General features: G+C 34.4%; 1 protein-coding gene across 4 annotated transcripts in view; it reads right to left on the bottom strand.

Annotated features, from left to right (window-relative positions):
* The window catches only part of LOC132708314 (hemicentin-1), a 555,715-nt gene that overhangs the window by 26,376 nt on the left and 507,051 nt on the right, over nucleotides 1-22,288 (bottom strand). For all 4 annotated transcript variants that reach the window (XM_060680574.1, XM_060680575.1, XM_060680576.1 and 1 more), the window contains one exon: nucleotides 21,759-21,882. In XM_060680574.1, the coding sequence (XP_060536557.1) occupies nucleotides 21,759-21,882 (124 nt within the window). The remainder of the gene's footprint in view (nucleotides 1-21,758; nucleotides 21,883-22,288) is intronic.

Below are 22,288 nucleotides of genomic sequence, written 5' to 3'. Positions count from 1 at the left end.
CGTTTGAATATATCTTCCATAGCTAGGGTAAATAACTTAGGTGAGATTGTGTCACCTTGCCTAACGCCTCTTCTCACTGGAATCTTTCCGGTGATCCAGTCTTCATTGATTCTTACATGTAGGGTGGCAGTCTCGTAGATGTATTGAAGTAAGCGAGTATATCTCCCGTCTACGCGGGCATTGTTCATTGCATTCATCACTGCCCAGATTTCAATTGAATCAAACGCCTTCTGGTAGTCTATAAAGGCCATGTGGAGTGGGACATTATATTCCGTACATTTCTCTATCAGCGTGCATACTGTCTGGATATGGTCGATGGTGTTGTAACCTTTTCTGAAACCGGCTTGCTCTACTGGTTGGTAGAAATCAAATTTTTGGCTCAGGCGGTTTGTGATGATTTTGGATAACAACTTATAAAAAAACAGATAGCAGACTAATTGGCTTGTAATTTTCTATGTCGCCTTTTTAAAAAAGAAGAACGACTTCTGCATTTTTCCAGGTTTCTGGAATCCTACCTTCCTCGAAGCATTTATTCAGTAGGATGTTGAGTGCTTTTTTGAGTGTCTCTCCGCCCATTTTAAGCATCTCGCTTGTGATTTGATCCTCTCCTGGTGCCTTACAGTTTTTGAGTTGTTTCGGAGCTGCTTCCATTTCGCCATTATCGACAGGTTCCAGTTCTTCTGATCCTACGTCATATCGATCTTGGTTTGGGTTTGCTATTGATTGGTTGTATAGGTTCCGATGGAAGTCCTCGACTGTTCTGATAATTTCATCCATTTCAGTAACAACTTCTCCTCGGCTATTTCTCATTTTCTGGATGGTTAGTTTGCCTTTCGATTGTCCAGAACGAAGAACTCTCATGTTCCCGTTGTTTTTGATAGTCTCTTCGATCAGTTTTGTATTCTGCATCCTTTGGTCTCTTCTGATTGCCTTCTTAACTCTTTTGTTGAGTTCTTTGTAGTTCTGGGAGCCTCTGTTCGTGCTTCTGCATTCTTCTATAAGTTGTTCTGTTTCTAGGCTGAATTTCGAATTTTTGTGTTTTTTTAGTCCAATAAATTTCTTTACTGCTGTTCGAATACTGCTGGTAATTTTTGTCGAGAGTTCGTTTAGTTCCAGTTGCCTTAACTCTTCTGTTGGTAGTTTCGCATTTATGCATTGGTTGAACTGCTTCTCTTTCTGACTTAGCTCGCTTATGGCGGGTCGAATATTTCTTTCCATTTTGCGTTTCCTTTCTAATCTAGTGTTAATATGAAGCTTTGCTCTAACTAGCCTATGGTCGCTACCGGTGTTAAACCGGTTGATAACTGAGACGTCTGAGCACATTCGGTTGTTCGAAACAAGGATGTAGTCTATTTCATTTTTGATCTTGTCATCAGGGGCTTATCCAAGTCCACTTCCTATTCGGATTTTTCTTGTAAAATGTGTTCATGCAATATAAACGTTCTTTGTTAAGAAAATTCAGCAATGTTTGTCCTCTCTGATTTCGTGTTCCAGGACCGAAATTTCCGATAGAGGGTGGGTCTGCTGGGGATTTGCCTCATATCTTGGCATTAAAATCGCCAAGTATAATAGATAAGGTGGAGTTTTCCGAGTTTTTGGCGGTAGATAAATCTTCATAGAATTGTTCTAATTCCTCATCGGTCGATCGCACAGATAATTTGAAGACTGATAATTGCGTTCAACTTGAGGGTCGCGTATATCACTCTGTCTGATATAGATTTAGTCTTGTTGACTAGATGTTTCTTTCTTTTTTTGAATTAGCAGAGCTACGCCGCCGATATGTGAATTTGTTTTTGGATTTTGAGAATAAGAAGGTGTAATGAGGTAAAAAAATATTACTGACCGATGAAAACTCAAGAAAGCAAGGACGTAACCCAAATTCTGCAAAATTCAATATCTGGCGGACTTATAACCCACATCAAACTCAATATAACTAATCCCTTAAAATAGAAATAAAATTAATAAAATGAAGTAGGCGCTATGAATTGTACAATAATTTATATTTTAATAGTTCCCTTAGAACAAAAATATATTTTGCTATACGTATATGAATGCAATAATGGACCAAACTTAGAAATCAAAGTCGGCCTATCATTCATCTTCATTTTTCGTTTAATTGGTATATTGTTCACATTTCCATTAGGCAATTCAAATTTTCGAGTAAAAATTGTATGACATTGCAACGTTTTATTATTGCCACAATTATTGTTAATTTAAACTATAATGCAATATTCTTTAAATTTTAATTTTAATGAGGTTTTGGGTTTTGTAAAACCCGATAGTAATCAATTAGGCAAGATTACATTCTTATGCCCTTATGCCAGGATTTTTTGCTAAATATTTTTTGAAAATACTTCTCTTGACTTGATTTTCTTGAACCACTTATCAATTGATTGCGTCATAATTTTGAACGAAGCAAATTAAAAAAAATGCTTTATTGACTATGGGTTTAGATTCTCTTTCTTTTATGATAAAGGACCGAATCCGACTAATTTTAGAATCACATTTGATTGGATATATTGTTTATGTCGGCTTCGTTTTAATTGAAGACTGCTGTCCTATTTACACTCAAGAAAAGAGTTATTTCGGTTTTTTTTTGCAAATGCGAATTTGATAAAACTTTGGCTTCTTCAAGTTTCTTTTACGAAAATGATGCGCCTAGTCACATCTCGAACGACCTTTATTTTAAAATACGAACGACCAAGGTAAATTTAAATTAAGTTAATAAATACCTTTTTTTTTCAGAGTGTCTCCAAAATAAACAACAATATATTAACCACTTATTTTACGTCCTAGAGTAGAAATAAAAAAGCTAATATATTTAATAACCAAGCTCTTATTTTTAAAAATACATCGTTTTAAAGGTCTTTTGTAAATATTTTGTGAGTCTGTAGAGCTGTTCAGATGAAATTTATGTTTTTTTTTCTAACGCTTTCTGTAGAGGAGCAAAAATACTGACCTAGAAAGTTTAACAAAATTTGATCAATTGACATTAAATTAAATTTATTGTCGGATCTTTTTGTAATGCGGGAACAGGATAAAGGACAAATTATAAGCATTATCTCTCCCTCATACGTAAGTCGACGCAACCGGCCTCCGCTATTGGGGTCTAAGATAGTTACCTATCTCGCATTACACAACATTACTCAGGATTATACCGAAGCTAGATAACGGATGCCCAGCTGACCTAAAATGATGACCTAAGAGACACACCCTGCTCGGGCGACGAGGTTTAACAGTTTTCGGCAATGAAGATCGTGGAAATCTTATAGCTCAAACTAATCTTAATCTTGTCTTAATTTCAGACGGTATTTGAACGTAAAAGAACGTCGGAAATCTTGGTGAAACGTATTTTGCATATCTTTAAATTTTACCAGAGCCGGAAAGATGTTGTTGGTTGTTGGATCTGTACGGGTGGAATATTCAGTAGAATATCCATTGTTGGAGTGTTCGTTGTGCTCATAGCTCTAGTACACACAGCACTAGTACTTGGTACGCCATTCAACTGATGTTGCTGAAGTTAGATTGTAATTTAGATTCGGATTTGCAATTATTACTGCAGACCAGTTCGTTACTTAGCTTAATTAAAAAAAATTCCTGTGGATATGTCGTGTAAGTAAGCACGGAAATATTATCAGAGAACTCCCAAAAACTATATCCATTATTGCTATAGAGAAAATAACACATTTTCTCCTCAGATCACCCCAAAAAATAAATTAATTTAATTACTATTTCGCAGTCGCTAAAAAAATCTGACGTTGTACCAGATATGACGTGGGCGCTTTTCCCTATAATATTGACTTCGATATTAAAATTGCCTATGATGATTTAAATCTTTTTTATAGCGTTTTAACGAAAAGTACTTGCTTTTAAAGGGGTCCATTATCGCAAAAAAGGGAATGGCCCCATTTACATTGAATATGCTGTATGCAAGAAAAAAAAAATGCAAAAAGTTCAGGTTTCACTATTTTGGCAATGCCACTTATGTCACGAGGAACAAAAACAAAATCATGATAGTAACAATCAATTTGCTTATAATTTAAAAGGAGCGGTAGTTTTACATCTTCCCGATGGTTTTAAGGTGGTGGAGCAATACACATCATTTTGAAGCTCTTCTAAGTGGGTCTTCAATGGTCTAGTTGAATACATGGGCAACGTCAGATTTTTTTAAGATTCCGATGTAAATATCACAATATTTAGGGCATTTCATAATTGGGGGTAGTTTCATATCTTCCCGACGGATTTAAGGTGGTTGAGCAATAAATCACCTTGAAGTTCTAGTAAGTGGCTCTTCACTGGTCTAATTAAATATCTGGGACAACGTCAGATTATTTTTATTTTTTGGGGTGATGCGAGGGGAAAAGGTGTGATATCATTTTTGGGAGTTCCCTGATATTTCCGGCATATCCACAGGAATATGTTTTTTTTTTAAATTAAGTGATATTTGCAAATCCGAATCCAAATCCAAATCCAAGTTCAGCCACGTATTCAACTACCTTGTCGTCTCCACATGCATAGTTTTTTTAGCAAACAACCGCCCCATGCCCCATCTGCATTCATTGCATATTTTGAGTGATAAGTTAAAATAGTGTTGTCCTAATAGACAAAGACAAGAAATAAATTAATTTTTAAATAATTATTTCCAGCATTAAGGAATTCCGAGGAAAGCAAATTCACAGCGTACGAAAACGCAGAACCAGTTTTTGAAAAGGTAGCCGAAAAATTCGTTCGTAAAGGCGTTTCGATCTGTGATATGTAAATTACTGACCTCGTAGGAACGAAAACGCGAACCAGTTTGTGCAAATCGCGCTGAATAGTTTAACCCATATCAAGTAACTGAACGTGGGAGGTTATTCAAATAAGTGTTCGTTAATCTCCGAAACAAACTGTCGAAAACGTTCGAGCGGAAACTAATTTCAAGGGATCATCAGACATAAATTTCTATAATCATCAATTCCACCATGGGAGAAAATAGAAGAGCAAAACATCAACCCCTAGCTAACGAAATACAAAAAGCACTTTTTTCATATAAAGAAAAATCTACATGGCGGATGTTAATCCCTAATGTCATTGCGAATTTGATTTTAACGACGATTAACAAACATTTTTTGTCTAACCTGTTGCAAATATATATTACACCGTAACCTCCTCTTTACCTCTATATTATTGGATTTATACCAAAATTGCAGAAACTTCAAAGATAAGCAACCTGAAGCTTTAGAGCTTAATTAATTCATTATAAAGAAATTATATACAATTTTTTATATTGTGTCATTTTACATCATACTTTTAACTGTTATTCTATTCAAGGGTGCAAGGGTGAACAGAACTTTTCTTTGCGGGCTGATTTTTGTCTCCATTAATCAAAAAATGCACTTTGATGTGCTCGAAATTGATTTTGCGAAATGTAACCTCCTAGTTACCAACATAGTATCGCATTTATATCAAAATTGCAGAAAGCAGGTCGGAACTTCAAAGATAAGCAATCTAGAGCTTTAAACCTCAATAAATTCATTATCAAGAAATATATTATAATTTGTGAAACAAACAAATTTTACATCATAACTATTATTCTTTTCTTGTCGTTATTTTAGTCAAATCAAATGCGTTCTTATTTTAAGATGTAAGGGTGAACAGACCTTTCTTTGCGGGCTGCTTTTTGTATTTATGTCTCCTCTCCTCTTTAATAAAAATGCACATTGATATGCTTGAAAATTTTTAATGCGTTGCTTACTAAATTTTATCTACAACTATTAGTTTCTTGGTGTATTTTTACAGCACGAATTGAAACGACGTGTGACGTAATCATCAGAACTGACAAACATCAAAATACTATCGGGACCATTTCGGACAGTCTCGTTACACGAATAGCTGTCCTGCTGCGTTTTGCTCGTGCCAAATCAAACTAAAGTGTCGTTTATTAAACTTGTTGCATAATGCTAATATAAGTTTTTGTTATTATTTTAAGTTTTTATATATAATAGGACCGGTTGGTTATTAGAGGAAAGTAGCATTTTGAAAAACTTTTTCATGAAGATGATTAATATTTCACGCGTAAGTATTTTAGATAAACGTCACTAAATACGTTAGGCTTGGTAAACCCGATCTTCATATTAGGTGACAGAAGAAGAAGAAAAACTACGTGCAAATATATTTTTCTTTTCCCGTCTGTAAAATACCTAATTATACACCAATCTAGCGTGCGGCAAGCGTCACTTTACGGCCTCAGTCTCGTTTCCCACGGATCCGAGTCACTTCGGACATTTCCGGGATTTTACCGCACGGATTTGGGAGCGATCGGATGTTATTTCCCCATATAGCTATAAGATAATATAGTGGCCCTGCTACGGTTAAAGTGATGCGCCGCAGGTGTTTATGATATTCTCGTAAAGAAGATGTGGATGTTTTGGACATGCGTCACCCCCAAATAACTGAGTTCCAACATTGCCGTAATTTTTCTGAAAAAATGGACTAATTTTCACAAGAACGCAAAATCAGTCTCTGAAATCCGAATATAATGCCGAGCATAGAATTGCTATTACAGAGAATACTAACAGTCTGTATCATTGTTGTTTTTTGGTGATTATGATTCTCTCCGCACCTTTTTTGTGTTTCTATGAAAAACTTGTGCTTGTGGTCAAAACTTTAAGGAAAAGAATATGCCTATATAAGGGTAAGTGTTGCCTTATGTGAAAGTTAATTTACAAGATTTAAATATGCTTTCTATAGGACTCCCACTCACAAACTTGTATAATTTGTGCTTTCAATACTTGCTCCTTCACGAAATTACAACATGGGGCGCAAGTATGAGAACCTAATAGGATCTTAGACAAACCCGAGTGATTTAGCAAACTGCAAGGTTACGTTAAATAGCGAATATGTTTTAGTGTACAAGAATTACACGGAATATAAATAACGCTGCAAGTTTAACTAGAACAATCACAAGAAATACTCCTTAACAATTACAAATTCTTGTAAGCTGTGGGAAAGTTTTCGTTGGTCATTAAGCTTAGTAAAAGCAAAATTTCCTTTGGGTTGGTCAAAAATTACAGAAATTACTATTATTATATTAGAAAGTGGGGAATTACCCGAATCAGTTCACCTGAAACTGCAACAAGATGAATTTAAACGATAACTTTTTTGAGAATTAGCAGGGATTCTAGGCAACTGTTCAAAATTTTGGGGTACTTTTTTTATAGGTCACCTACCTCATTAGGTACGTACACACATAATTTGACCCTGATTAAACAGAAATAGTTCTATTAATAAATATTGATTTTGTAAATCTGATTGTTGGATTCGGGACAATTTGAGTAGGAAAAATATTATATGTACAACTTGGGAATAAGAGATCTTGATTAGTCTTCGACTGTTTTCTCAACCCTTGTTTGGCTCGAGAGTAAGCTATGTCCTAGACTCGTAAGTGTCACCTACCTCCCTTGTGTGAATAACTATTTAGGACAAGTTTTTGGACAATTTATGAGACTGATCCATGTTCTCTATCCCATTTTTTTTGTAGAGTTGCATATATGTCTGTTTCCTAGTTTTGATATAATAATCACATGTCCATGTAGTGTCCTTTAATTTACAATTTATCTTTTAGTTTACCGAAAGATGAAATTGTAAGGAAACAACAGATAACATTCCTTGTCAAAAATGGAGCTGCCATGGAGGCTGATGGCTGTAGAAGAGCGTCCATATGTGGGGGTCATATCACTCCTTTAAGCTATAAGGGTGGTAAACACTTGGTAAAGTAGGCAGTGCAGTGTCTTTTAGGTAGATCAGCTGCAAATCGGGGGGTCACTTGTTTTCTGGTCATTCTGTTTGCCGATGGTACTTAACAGCCCATATTTAGGGTGGCAAATGGTCCCTTTTTTTCTAACCCGACTGATAAAATTTATCAAATAATTCCAGGGTCCTCAAAAATATTATTTTGTTGGTAATATGTTACCAACTTTTTTCCGGTCTAAAATATTTATATTTTTCTTGCATAATTTGTGACTGAAAATTTTCCATCTTGAACATAAAAGAAATTTTTGTAGGGCTTTATTTCCAACAAGTCAAAACAATCATTTCTCTCCTAGGTAAAACTAACCAAAACTATAGCAGACACCAGCAGAACTTTAATCTTCAGTGGTGGTGAAAACAACATTACAAGTTATAGAGAAGCCTTGCACAGAATAACCAGCGGTTATCAGTTTTTAAAAAGGCACAGTAACATATTGTCAACAAGTAAAGTGCTTCTGATTTCAATTTTGTTTCGAAATTACAGTTAATGAAATATTTGCTTAAGTTATTCTGTTAATAATTAACAATAGTTTAATGTACTATAAATGAATATTTTCTTTTATTCCTTGCATCTTCTTTTTTGCAATTTTTCTAGGTGGTGATCCTCTCAAATCAAGTAATGTAAAAGTTCCTTGAAAAGAGTAACACTGAAGCATCTTATGTCGGACGCCATTGTACAAATAAAAATAAAAATTATTATGTTATTAAAAAATGCAGCATTTATTTTTATTTAATTTCTTATTGTGTTTATAAGCAAGAATGTACTTTATTCTTTTCAATAGAGGCCTTATTAAATAATTCATTTAGTTATTCATTTATATTTTTACATTGTGACCATTATCCAAGTATATCTTCTGTGAAGGAGTTAATAAAACACTATATAAAATGCTATTATAATTAAAGGTGTGAGCTTACACTTTTAAAAAATTTCGAGCATTTCTGGAAAAGTAATTTTTGGTTATTTGATGATCGATTTGAATCCAGATGGCAATAAAATATAGGTAAATTATTGTGTGAATTGATATTAGTATTTAAAGGCCGGTAGACACAATGCAATTTCTATATGTATTTTTAACATTTAACAATTGCTGTTAAATATTTTTGACGTTAAATTTGTTGCGGTAGCCACCATGCAATTTTTGCTAATATTTTTTTAATTTTGAGAAAATAAACGACACTGCGACGAGCCTTTGTTAATGTTAATTCTGTTACATTTAGAACTAATTGTTTATTGACTTTGTTTTATAGTAGTTTTTAATTTTCTTGGTTAGTTTTCCAATACCTACAGTTTTTTAATGAAATTGTCCATTGGTACTTTTCATAACTATATATTTGGGAGGCGAAACTTTCTGGAATTACTAGACTTGCGATGAAAGAATGAACGTTCTGTCCATACGAGGCGCTTGTTGAACATTGTTTCCACTTAGATGTTTCCAGTGCGATATCTAGTACCTCAAAGATATATTTACACTTTTAGAGTCACATTTCGTGAATTCGACTTTATTTATATTTTCATTAGAAATTAAACCAATAAGTTTATAAAAGCAAACTGTTTGCGCCGATTTACGGGCACAAATTCGGGAAAAATTAGCTGGTATCGTGTCTATAGCGCTTAAAGAACTAAAACGCTAAATTACTGACAGAATTATACTAACACAAATATTAACACTGCACTTGTCGCTATTTTTTTTGTGGGATTTCGACATATTTTGAGAAAATACTGCAATTAGACCTGCTATTGGTTAAAAACGAAATTTCTTGAACAAACCTCAAAATTTTGTTACATAGTTGCTTCAGGAGTTCCTGTACTATTAGCATAGGCAGGGCAGGCTATATGTCTAGTTCTGACGGTCATGTCAGCGAATGTGTTCGTGTTGTTTTGCAAAAATATCCCCAAAAACTAACGGTTGTAGAAAAAACATAGTATACAGCACCTTTTTAAAGTCACTCGTTTATTAAACACTTGCTCCGCTCGTGTCAAATAAACTCGTGAGTGAAATGCCGCATTGTTAAACCACATCGACGTCTAAACGGGAGGCACAAAATAAATACACAAATAATTTTCCATTTGCTCGTTCCTAAAAATACTAAAAAGGAAATCCTTTAAAAGGAACAAACATTCTCTCGGTTTCGTCGTCTGTAACCGGTGATGAGGCGATTTTAACGATTGGAATAATTCTTTATTCTTTTTCACCGGTAATGAATTTAAAAAACAAGTTTTTTCAGTTTCCTGATTGCAAAAGGAACCGTCTTGTGATAAAGGAACCTAATAAAAAGATTTCACCGAACGGGCAACAATTAAAATTCAGGCGTCTTTTGTGTTCGCCCTTCCTTTAGATGATTGGAAATAAGAAATATCAGACTCGTTAGCTTCAAAAGCCCGAAATTAAATTTTCTCAGGACCCACAATCGATAGAAATTCATGACCAGCGAGTGAGGTAATTTAAAAATGGCTCTTTTTGCCGTGCAGAAACGGGAAATTGGAAATTTATTGTTGCAAATATATAAGAGGAACGCGAAATGCTATGTGATGCTTGTTCGGAAAATACCTGAAACGTTACAGGTTGAAATAGGTAATGAAAACAAGATTTCAAACTTTAAATTATTACTGCTTTTTTGTGTTATTTGCTTTTTAAAACTGAAGTTTCTTTTTTGAAATTCTTATTAATCAGTACAACGGTTCTTCTCATTTAATACATTTAATATGAAGCGTAAAAGTTTGAACCAGATATATTTGAGATTTTAATCGCTGATTTTGCTATCATAAAGGAACTTTCTACATTTTCAAGCTGAATTTATGCGTTTATAATGAAGTCGATAATCCTTACGTTTGCCAAAAAGGTGTTGAGGATAGTCACCAGAGAAGTCCTTTCATGTAAACAAAATTAACAACAGTTTAAACTGTGTCAAAATCAGTGCTAATTAGCAAGGAATTTTGATATAACGCATGGAATAACACAGCCAATCAACGTAAACTTCAACTTTACATCAGATCATACAACAAATTTTGACTTTTCGCCAAATGGAATGAACGGCTGAGCTAAAATAGTAAGTAATTGCGTTTTCGTAAAATGTTATTGATTACTTACGCCTCAAGTTGACAAATAGAAGTTTAAAACCCTAATTTAAATAATTTATTGTTTATTCTAAGCCGTCCATATACCTAGTGAACAGGGCTTGAAGAAATACGTAATTTTAATTGCAGATTCCTCTTAAATATGTCGTAGTCTTAAATATGTAGTAGACAGTTTCAGCACATACATTGAAGGTACATTCTTTTAAATGAATATTTTTAAACCTATGTTTTAATTCTTTGGATTTTCAATGAGGTGAATTTTAAAAATATGATTTATTTCAGACATAGACTAAATTTAATCACACTTCAGATTTAAAGCAACACACTCCGTTTAGAAAATATGAATTTGATGCCTTTTAATGGGGTGACTGTAAAATATACAAGTGTGGAAATAAAAGAAAAAATTTAATTGTAGTATAAAGAAAATATCAAGTCTTGTATGGAAGTGAAATCAAATCATTTTAGGTTTTGCATTTTTTACTGAAATCGAATACACGTGGATAAAAAATATTATACAAAATAAATTAGGTTATGTTCAGTTCTTAGTAGTAGTAGCGTTTAATTATGTTGGCCGAATGATCCTGGCAGTCGAGGCCAATAGAAGTAAAAAATTACAAAATGCCTTTGAAATATTTTTAAGCCTGTGTTTTAATTCTTTGGATTTTTAATGAGGTGAATTTTAAAAATATGATTTCAGACATACACTAAATTTGATCACACTTCAGATTTAAAGCAACATACTCCGTTTAGAAAATATGAATTTGATGCCTTTTAATGGGGCGACTGTAAAATATACAAGTGTGGAAATAAAAGAAAAAAATTAATTGTAGTATAAAGAAAATATCAAGTCTTGTATGGAAGTGAAATCAAATTATTTTTGGTTTTGTATTTTTTTACTGAAATCGAATACACGTGGACAAAAAATATTATACAAAATAAATTAGGTTATGTTCAGTTCTTAGTAGTAGTAGCGTTTAATTATGTTGGCCGAATGATCCTGGCAGTCGAGGCCTATAGAAGTAAAAAAATTACAAAATGCCTTTGAAAACTGAAATAAAAAATAATTTGTTTTCAAAAGGTAAATTTTTTATGGATGCTGACAATGAATTTTTCCTTTAAAAAACTCAGAAATTAGTGTGCAACAAGTGTGGTAAACGGCACTTGACTCACGAGCGGAGCGGGTGTTTAATAAACGTGTGAGATAAAGAGTTTACTAAACGTATTGCATAGTATATTTTTTCTACGACCCTCACAAAAAAATCACAATTTAACAAGTTAAAAATAGTAACAGATTATCAGATTACCTAATTTCGTACCATTGAAACAAAATATTTACTAATTGCCATTGAACCTATTCGTTTATCGTTCCGATCAGTTCTGCTATTGTTGTCTCTTTTTAACTGTGTACATTAGACAGAGAGATGTATTATTGGATATGTGATGTAAACAACGGCATAATAATATATTATGCAACAAGTGCGGTAAACGGCATTTGTCTCACGAGTTTATTTAACACAAGCGAAGCAAGTTTTTAATAAACAACTGAGTTAAAAAGTTTACCGAACGTGTTGCATACTATACTTTTTCTTCGACCGTTAGTTTTTGGGTATATTTTCGCAAAGCAACACGAATGCATTCAGTGACATGACCGTCAGAATTGACAAACGTCAAAATTCAAAGCGTGGGAAATATCTCCGAAAACATCCGATCGCTCCAAAATCCGTGCTGTAAAATCCCGGAAATGTCCGAAATGGCTCGGATTCGTGGGAAACGAAACTGAAGTGGTAAAGTGGCGCTTCCCGCACGCTAGATCAGTGGGTAATTAAGTATTTTACAGATGGGAGTAGAAAAATACAATTTTAAAACGCTGTTGTTGTTCATTTAACTTTTACAATTGATAATTAAGTAGTAAGAGCTTTAAAGAGCATTAAATTTTTAAGCTCGAATAAGCAAGAAAAAGCAGGTCCTAACCTTCAATTTCGTTTTGATTGTACTGATGAGACATGGATATTTGAAAATGGTGCAATTGGTCTATTATCTTGGCAAGATAATAATATAAAAACTGTAAAAACCATTAAAAGTTCATGAGAACGGTGTGTAACATTTCTGTGTTAAATTATAAATGTCACTTTACCTACCGAGTGGTCCACTAGATTTCAATTGTAGCTTCTAGCACATAATATTTAAATTGTCCGATATATTAAAACATTTTTCTGTGTATTAGTTTTTGGCTATATTTTTACAAAAAATGGAAATGTGCGAAGTGGCACGGATCCGTCGGAAACGAAACTGACGTGGTAAAGTGACGCTTCCCGCACGATAGATTTGTGTGTAATTAGGTATTTTACAGGCGGCAGTGGAAAATAGTATATTATGCAACAAATGCGGTAAACGGCATTTAAGTTTAATAAACGAGTGAGTTAAAAATTTACCGAACGTGTTGCATACTATACTTTTTCTACGACCGTTAATTTTTGGGTACATTTTCGCAAAACAACACGAATACATTCACTGACATGACGGTCACAATTGACAAACGTCAAAAATCAAAGCGCGGGAAATATCTCCGAAAATATTCGATTGCCCCCAAATCCGTGCAGTAAAATCCAGGAAATGTCCAAAGTGGATCGGATCCGTGTTGAACAAAACTGACGTGGTAGAGTGGCGCTTCCCGCACGCTAGATCGGTGGGTAATTAGGTATTTTACAGACGGGAGTAGAAAAAAGTTTTTATTTTTTTACAAAAATACAAATACTTATAAAAACACATTTTCTATGTATTTATTTTATCGTATAATGTAATTTAAACGTTTGAAATATCTACTTGCTATAATTTCGAATTTTCAGTATATTACAACATTTTTATTTTAAATTTAGAAAGAGTAATTAATACATACACAATACATAAAAAAATATTTGGCAACTAATGCAAATTTTACAAAATTTCCTGAATGCGAGATTTCTAAAGAGACATTTCATTGTACTAGTATTCGTTAAAAAGACTGAAATAAGATTCTGATAAAATATTTTAAGACCATTTTTCTTTGCTATAAAGTAACGGGGATTTTGAAACAAAAAAAACGTTGTTTTTGTTTTGGATTGGTAGCTTCTTTTGTGAACGTAAAATTCGATGTAGTGAAAAATACAAAAGCTGAATAACTTCATCAATAAGCGCAAAAAAATTGTCCATATAATAAAATAAAATTTATTACATTATCTGGTTGCATTTCACGAATTGTAAAGCCAGTTTCTCAGGTTTTTATAAAATTATACGAAATGTATAAATAACCTTTCTCTGCGCCCGAAATGTCCGCTGAATTTATGCACAAACCAATTCCGACTACTATTAAGATTAACTTCCTGCGCGTTAGTCGGCCGAACGTTTTGCAATTTCACCATAATGACTTTCAACCCATAATCTCCATATGCCAAAATAGCTTCGCTGCTAATGATCCTCGAATTATGTGAAAATAAAGACTAAATTGACGCTATCAAGATTTCACTTATGACGTTGGTTCTGCTTGGCAATCGTTAATGACAGAGATATAAAACAAACATTGTTTGTTTTACATCTCATTGTTCGGCTCATAGATAAAAATGAAACACCGGTTGATTGATGATCTACGATACGTTCTTCTAAGGTGACCGAATTTTTAATTCTTAGAAAATTTGGATACTGTTTTCGAGATTTCTCTATAGAAGTAAGATATTTTTAATGATGCATCGTGCATGCATGTTTGATTACATTTTTAAATTCATTGATGGATTCTGCGGAGAGCGTTGCACGTGCTTTCTGCAGAATTCGCCATTCTCGGTGGATTTTTTTTATATAGGCTTGTTTTGATTTTGTGTTGTAAGGCTCTGCCACTTTCGTTTTTCACGTCAGTTTGAGGCTGACGGACCTTGATGGTGTGTGGATTGAAAAGCAGGAAGCTGTGTTTTTGGCATCGGTCTAAACGTCATGGTTAACGTTTGGTCAAGATAGGTATGTCATTGTATGGTCGTGATTAGTACCCGCCAAAGAATAAATTTCTTAACGGAAGTCGGCAATGGGCAAATGATCCTAGCAGTCGTGCCCAATTGTTTTTCTTATTTTTCTATAAACAATACAAATAAATAAATACAAAAGTCCTGTACTTTACATTTATCTAAATAAATGTATTGCATTTCAATTTTTATTTTTATTGTTTAGTAAATATTAACTAGAATATTTCATTCAAATTTAACTATCTTTCACAAATTTAAATAACATAGAGCATGTTTCCTTTGCAAAAATAATATTTATTTTTTTTACGTGTTCATCATTAATAATAAATAAATTCACAAAGGTAAGTTTGAGACTAATACTTTAGAAAACCGTTATAGAAACGGTAGGAAGTTATTATTAAGCAAAAATAATAAGAAGGCAGTAAATCAAACAACGTTATATAATATAAGGCATGTTATTTAACTTAAAAGTTAAAAAAGTATATTTTTTAAATTGAAAATTGAAGTTTATGATTATTTTTTAATGTTTTGCACAATTTTCAGCATGAACAGTGTTTTTGAAATTGCTGACATACATATACGGCGGTTTTTTCAAAGAGTATAAGACAAAAGGGAAGGCTCCCATAGTGGCAATGTTAAATAGAGTAAACGAGTTTCAACGACTCTAGTGATTGTGTCCAGTCATGAAAACGGAAAACGCGCGGGACGTACGGTTCAATTCAATTTAAAGTTTGCAAGGTAAAATCTGAAAAAAAAATGTCGAAATAGTTTTATTATTTTTTTTTATTTAAAATATAAATAAAGTGCTGTGATCCGTTACAAGCTACTGTACTATTTTCAGTGTGATGCATTACTTTTAACCGCCATTACAGTACTTTGGCACAAATCATACATGGCATTCGTAACAGTACACGCGACCTTCAAGTCTATCTTATATTTTTTGGGTTCTTTCAAGTTCGTTGCTTGAAGGCAAAAATAGTCTTTTAATGTGTAACGAGTAAGAAAAATTATGTTTAAAAATGGCCTCAATTGTATAAATAGGCATCCTAACACCTACGGCTCTGCGGTACATTTTCGCCATAAAAAGCAGCGTTCGCTTTTTTTCCTGAAAAGTTTTAAATCAACAGAGGGATCGTGACCCATAATACTGTCTCATAATTTAAAGCGATGCGTATTTGAACATTTCTATTCCCATCACGCAATTTTTTGAGCCGAATGCCCGACAAAGATTAGCGTCTTGGTGGATACAAACAGCAGTTCTGTCCCACGAGCATTTAATTGTGATCGATTAGTTAATTTCCGGTGTATCGCAAGTGGTTCCGCATACTAAGTAGATACCTGTTCGAACTCTGTTTTAATAATGTCGGGGACGAACTGACACGTATTTTAATCGAATAAAACCGAAATTTTAAGATATTAGTTGGACGTTAGTAATTTATAAAGTGCTATAGTATACTTTGTTGTAGATATGGGTTGAGGAGCTTATCATTTTCATACTTCCTTTCAGGGCTTTGTATTTAGTCCTTACATCGCATGTTTTCATTTCCAGTCTAATTATTATTTTTCTTTTCTTTTCCCTATTATAAACTAGCCACTTATATACTGATCAGTCGTGCGCAAAGTGTCACTTTAAAATATGATCTTAATTGAAGTCAGCAGTGGGTCACTTCGAGCGTTTCCAGCACTTTCGCCACAGGTTGGGAACGACCGGATGTTGGTAGTTTTAAAACCCTCGTGGTATTTGAACGTTTCTCAACAAAATGAATTATGTTTCTACATAGAATTGAAACCGAGGTTTGTGGTTAGTGGATGTCTATAAAAGTGCAAAATTAATACAGAACTATGATAAATTCAAAATTTGCTTTTTTTTTTAGAAAAAAAAATGTTTTGGGCTTTTCGGTAGTCGTTATATCGCGACGTTTCGTCGACGTCAATGGTGGAAATTTTTTAGGAGGCAGGTTATTCAGCAACCTGTCTATTTACGACCCCGTTGTACCTGTATTATCAGCGTTGGAATTTTATTATTTATTTTTTAGGAGATGTGGGCCAATTTTCGGTTTCCTAAATATCGGTAACCACGCTTTCTTGATCTTAAGGCCCGGTTAAAATGTTGTGGGTATTTTTAAATAATTTTAATCTATATTTGATTCGATTGACATGATTGATGTTCCGCCACACATATCCCGTTTTTCTTTCGTTTAACTTATGGTTTTTATTCACTTCTCCGAAGCCACAGCCGTTACTGTCACTTTAATTTCTTGTTCTGGGTTGCATAATCAGAAATTTGAAAATTTGGAATTAAACAAATATTGGGGGCACCGGAAGTGGGTGTAAACATAAATAGAACATGCTATATATATTTCATATTATTGCTATTTGGATACCTTGGAAAATTCCCTAGCTAAATTTCACCGCTTTTGAGATATTTAACATTTTATGTCAAATATGACATCAGAAGACCAACAAATAATTTTTCTCATATGGAATCCTTTAAAACTTTACTTTAGTTTGTAAAAAATAAAAGTCAAAATAAAATTGAAAAAACCTGCGAAACTCATTTAAAAAGACTTTGTATAAGGTTGTATATGCGGAATATTTATAGTTTTCAAAATATTTGCTTGCTCCGATTTTAACGATCAATTGATCTGAGTACATCTGATAACCACCGGGACTGGCGCAGCGTAAAACAGCGTGAAGGTAGATAATGTTGTCAGTTGCGCACGTTTAATTAACACAGGTCTACAAAATTGAACTTTTTGACAGATGTTTTCATATTGAACACTGATGTTATATAATTTTGATAGGCTGATTTCAAAAATTCAATGCATTTATTTGTATCACGTAAGGTTTTTCCAAATTTTAAAAATAATTTTTTTTTATTGAGCAAAAAGTAGAATCCTAGTTAAAAAAAATATACTCAGACTTTTTTGAGTGAAATCTTTGTCTTTTTGCCAAAAAGCTGCGTTGTCCGGACATTCGGCATATCCCGTTTTAACATTCAGCAGTACTCCGCCATCATCGTATAATGATCTCTCTCGGTTTTCTTAGCTAACTGCTCCAAGATTTTCAGGAAAACAGGAAATTCATTTCCAAACTCATATTGCAACCTAGACGATGTACTTCGGTAGTTTTGTCCTTAGAGTTCCCAAGAAACTTATGAATTACTTCTTCAAATAAAACGCAAGCATTTTTCTCGACACTGGTCAATGTGCTTTGAAAATCCTTGTCTTTGCATAATGTTCTTATCTGCCAACAAAAACACCTTTTATCTTGGTATCAGTTATGGCTGGAAATTTCTCGAACAAATATTTAAAAGATTGTCCATTTTTGTCTAGAGCTTTAACAAGCTGCTTTATCAAGCCAAGTTTGATATGAAGAGGAGGCAGTAAAACTTTTTTGGGGACAACTAAATCATCTTTTAATACATTTTTGCTGCCAGGTGTAGGGCTTGTTCTAGAGGGCAATTCTATTTGTGTCCAAAAAGCATCCATTGATGTTCTTGGTAGTTTATTTTCTTCAAAAAAAGTCCTAAATTTTGATACGTTTTTTTTTAAGCTACGCTTACTTAAGTCAATAAACAGGCGCCATTCTTCTTTTATGTACGGCACATTTCCTAATTTTGATACTAAGTCAGGAATATTTTTGCCATACCCTAGCGGTCCTTCCTAAGTAAAATATTGACATAACTCCTTTTCGCAATCCCAGTAAAAGTTTGATGTGACTCCAGGTGCCAATAAATGCTTGTCACGAAGTCTGGACGCTAATAATTAGGATGAATCCTTTGGAAGGTGCAATTCTCTGATTAAATCATTTAATTCTCTCCTGTTAAACACTGCTGAAATCTGGTGTGAAATCTGAGTCATCTGAGTCTAACGTCCTTTTGGGGTAGTAGGTATCGGTCCATCTGGTCCAAGAGGAACTAGTCGAGATTGGGATTTGTTTCTAATTTTTTCTGTTGAATCCTTGAATATTACACGAACAAAAATAACAATCATCACTGTGATTCCTAGGCTCTCGCCATACCGTAGGAACACCAAAGCTTAAACATTTCTTCCTATCAGTTTCTCTCTATTATGAGGAGGAGTATGAGGAGCCCAGGGCTTGTCTTGGTCACCAATTTTTATACCAAAATAAGCGTGGTATATAACTTTGCATAAGCAGGTTACAACGCTGGATTGATGTGTTGCCAAATCACATTTAATTTTATAATGTCTAACATGGAACAAACATATTCATGTCATAGGTATTGGTATTGGTATTAAAAGGGGCGCCCTCGCGGGCGTCCAAGCACTTAGGCCACCAGATGAGCCCGTTGTGCCCCAGGCCGCTCTAGAGGGCGCCAGAATGCCGCCCCTCCTATAGAAGGTCAGCAACTCCTTTAGCCCAATACCGTGCACTGAGTCCGGATCGATCAGGGCCGTTCTGAAGACTCCCCATTTTGCCCATGTCAAAGCAGGGCACTCGGTGAGTAGATGAAATGGGGTCTCCTCTCCTTCCATGCACCACCTGCACTCCGGGTCGTCTCTAATGCCTAGCAAGCAAAGATGCCTCCTAAGCCTGCAATGTCCTGTGTAGGCCCCTTTAGTGTTCTACACTCCCTTCTGGTCAGTCTAAGCAGCTCCCTGGTCCGAGGGAGGGTGGGCACATCCATCAAATGCCTCGCCTGTCTCATTCCCGGAGCAACTCTCCAGCCCACCGCGGTCCGGTCTCTCGCCCAGGCTTCGAGAGCTCCCCGCCTCACACACGGGGCGATCCCCAAACGGGGCTCTCATGTCATAGGTATGTATATTAATAATGGTCATAGGTATGTATATTAAAATGGCATGATGCTGCCCACTTCAATGCCGCTTCTTTAACCGCTTGTTGGACATGAAAAATAACCCAAAATAGCTATTTCAATATTTTCATTATTAAGAACTAATTTATTTCCCGGCACCTTGAACGATCCAAACTTTTTGAGATTTTCTATAATATTCTTGTGATATTCGTGTGACATTCTCCATAAATAATCATCAAATTCAAATAATCTTAGTGCGTCTAATTATTTAATATCTTTGATATGGCAACCGACAACAAGTATCTTTCACACTTTTTTGTTTTTTTAAGCCCGCCGGCCGTCATGGTTAATTCAGATCAGACACTAAGTAAAAAAGCGGCAATATCTCGAAAACTATAAAGTGGTGCTAATTTTTAATTGTAAATAAGATAGAAATATAAAACTAGACGGTTTTCATTTCAGTCAATACTTGAGGTTGCTCGATTTCAAGTTGAATTTGGCCATTAGATAGGTTAGTCTCTTATATTAAAAACACATTAGAAAGCTTAAATTGATATCCAATTTAAGGGTTCAACACAATGAGTCTAAAATATTTTCCTAGTAACACAATACAAAATTTGAAAGTAAGAATGGATTTTTCACTGCATAGAGGAATCTCACCGATGAAACTCTACACAGATCCGTCAGTTTTCAGCACTTGTATGCACGAAGTACTGAAGTACGGTTCTGGGACGTCGTTATGGAATTGCGAATTCATTGTTTGAGGAGAAACCCAAGCGCCGTAGAGCTGCGGTTAGACCTTCATAAAAATAACATACCGGTTTATGTCATAAAAAAGGTTTTTTTTTTTGGAGAAGCCTACCACTCAATCTTTAATTTATTATTTTTTCTACTCCTGTCTCTAGAATATGTGTTGCCTCGGCTAGCCAATCGGAAATAAACAACAACTGATGTCGTACTTTCTATTTTCCTTTCAAAACTGAATTACACGCTTACACATTTGGTAATTTAACAAGACAAATAAACAAAATAATACTCGCCAAATTGGCGCGTAGCGTATCCCGCTACCGTCTTCTTACCCCCCACAGTTACTCATTTCGCCGTTCTCACTCGTCTTCTTCTTAACTTCTGACAATACACTTTACCACAAATACAACTGGGACAAGGTATTGGGCGCACCACAAATACCTAGTTACACCACGATCTAGCGTGCGGGAAGCGTCACTTTATCACATCAGTCTCGTTTCCCATGGATCCGACGCACTTCGGAAATTTCCGGGATTTTACCGCACAGGTTTGAATTTTGACGTTTGTCAATTCTGAGGGTCATTGTCTTTGCAAAAATGTACCCAAAAACTAATACACAAGAACATGTTAGACAATTTAAATACTACGTGCTACAAATGGACTAATCGGTAAGTAAAGTGACATTTATAATTTAAGTTTTCCACAGAAATTTTACATATCGTTCGCATGAACTTTAATGGTTATTACAATTTTTATATTAATATCTTGCCAAGATCAATTGTACGATTTTCAAATATCCATGGCTCATAAGTACAAACAAAACAAAATTGAAGGTTAGGAGCTCCTTTTTCTTGCTGATGAAAAATTTGATCCTCTTAAAAGCTTAATCGTTGGATAATCTTTCTTCCAATTAGAGGCTTTTTCTTTAAATAAACTACTTAATGATCAATTGTAAAAGTTAAATAAACAACATAACGTTTTAAAATTGTGTTTATTCCGTTGTTTATATGACATATCCCATAATACATCTCTCTCTGTTTAACGTACACCCGTAAAAATAGACAACAATAGCAGAACCGTTTGGAAAGATAAACGAGTAGGTTTAATGGCAACTGGTAAATATGTTGTTTAAATGGCACAAAATTTAGTAATCCCATAATCTGTTATTTTTAATTCGTTAAATTCACATAATTAAGCTTATTTCTGATCGAATCCGCATAAATAGAAATAACGAGACGAAAGTGGCGCCTGTTTTTGTTTTTGTGAATATTTTTTAATTAATTTGGGAAAGCAGGTTCAGGGCTAAAATTCAAATTCAATCATAACAACCGAGACGTTATGAATTTGTTTGCGATACCGACGGAGAGTAGCCTGTTTCACTTACCGGCGATAACCACTTGAAATACGCAGGGTTCCTTCTGTTTGCCAATTTCGTTCTCCCCATAGCAAAGCAGGGTCCCATAATCCAGATCCGTGTTCGGTGTGTAGTTTAACCTTGACGAAGTGACCTATGTAAATAAGGAATATATAAATTAGTTTGCATATTAGGCAATTTGTTTTGAGTCCGCCGTTGTAATTAAGTTTACGTTTTATGGGGGCGAATATTCGCCCAAAATTTGTAATACAGAAGCCGGGGCTGTGGGGTCATTTAATGCGGGTAAAATTACCAACGGTTTCGACAGCATTCTAAGGGATAGTTCAATATAGACGGTGTTTCGAATGCATTCACAAAAATTTGATACAACTTTTTCATAATCAGTTGACAAATTACTTCAAAATTATAGAAAATTATTTTTATGAACATTATTTATTTATTATAAAAGTGCAACGAGTTCATTTTAATTTTAAATGGAAAATTAGCGATAATGCGATAACAATTGATGGGATAAAAATCGGTGGTTTTCGTTTTTCTGT

Source organism: Cylas formicarius, unplaced genomic scaffold (assembly GCF_029955315.1).
Source record: "Cylas formicarius isolate icCylForm1 unplaced genomic scaffold, icCylForm1.1 PGA_scaffold_10__41_contigs__length_53128322, whole genome shotgun sequence".
NCBI classification, from domain to species: domain Eukaryota; kingdom Metazoa; phylum Arthropoda; class Insecta; order Coleoptera; family Brentidae; genus Cylas; species Cylas formicarius.
The sequence above is the reverse complement of the archived record's forward strand: the minus strand, read 5'-3'. Positions and strand labels throughout refer to the sequence as shown.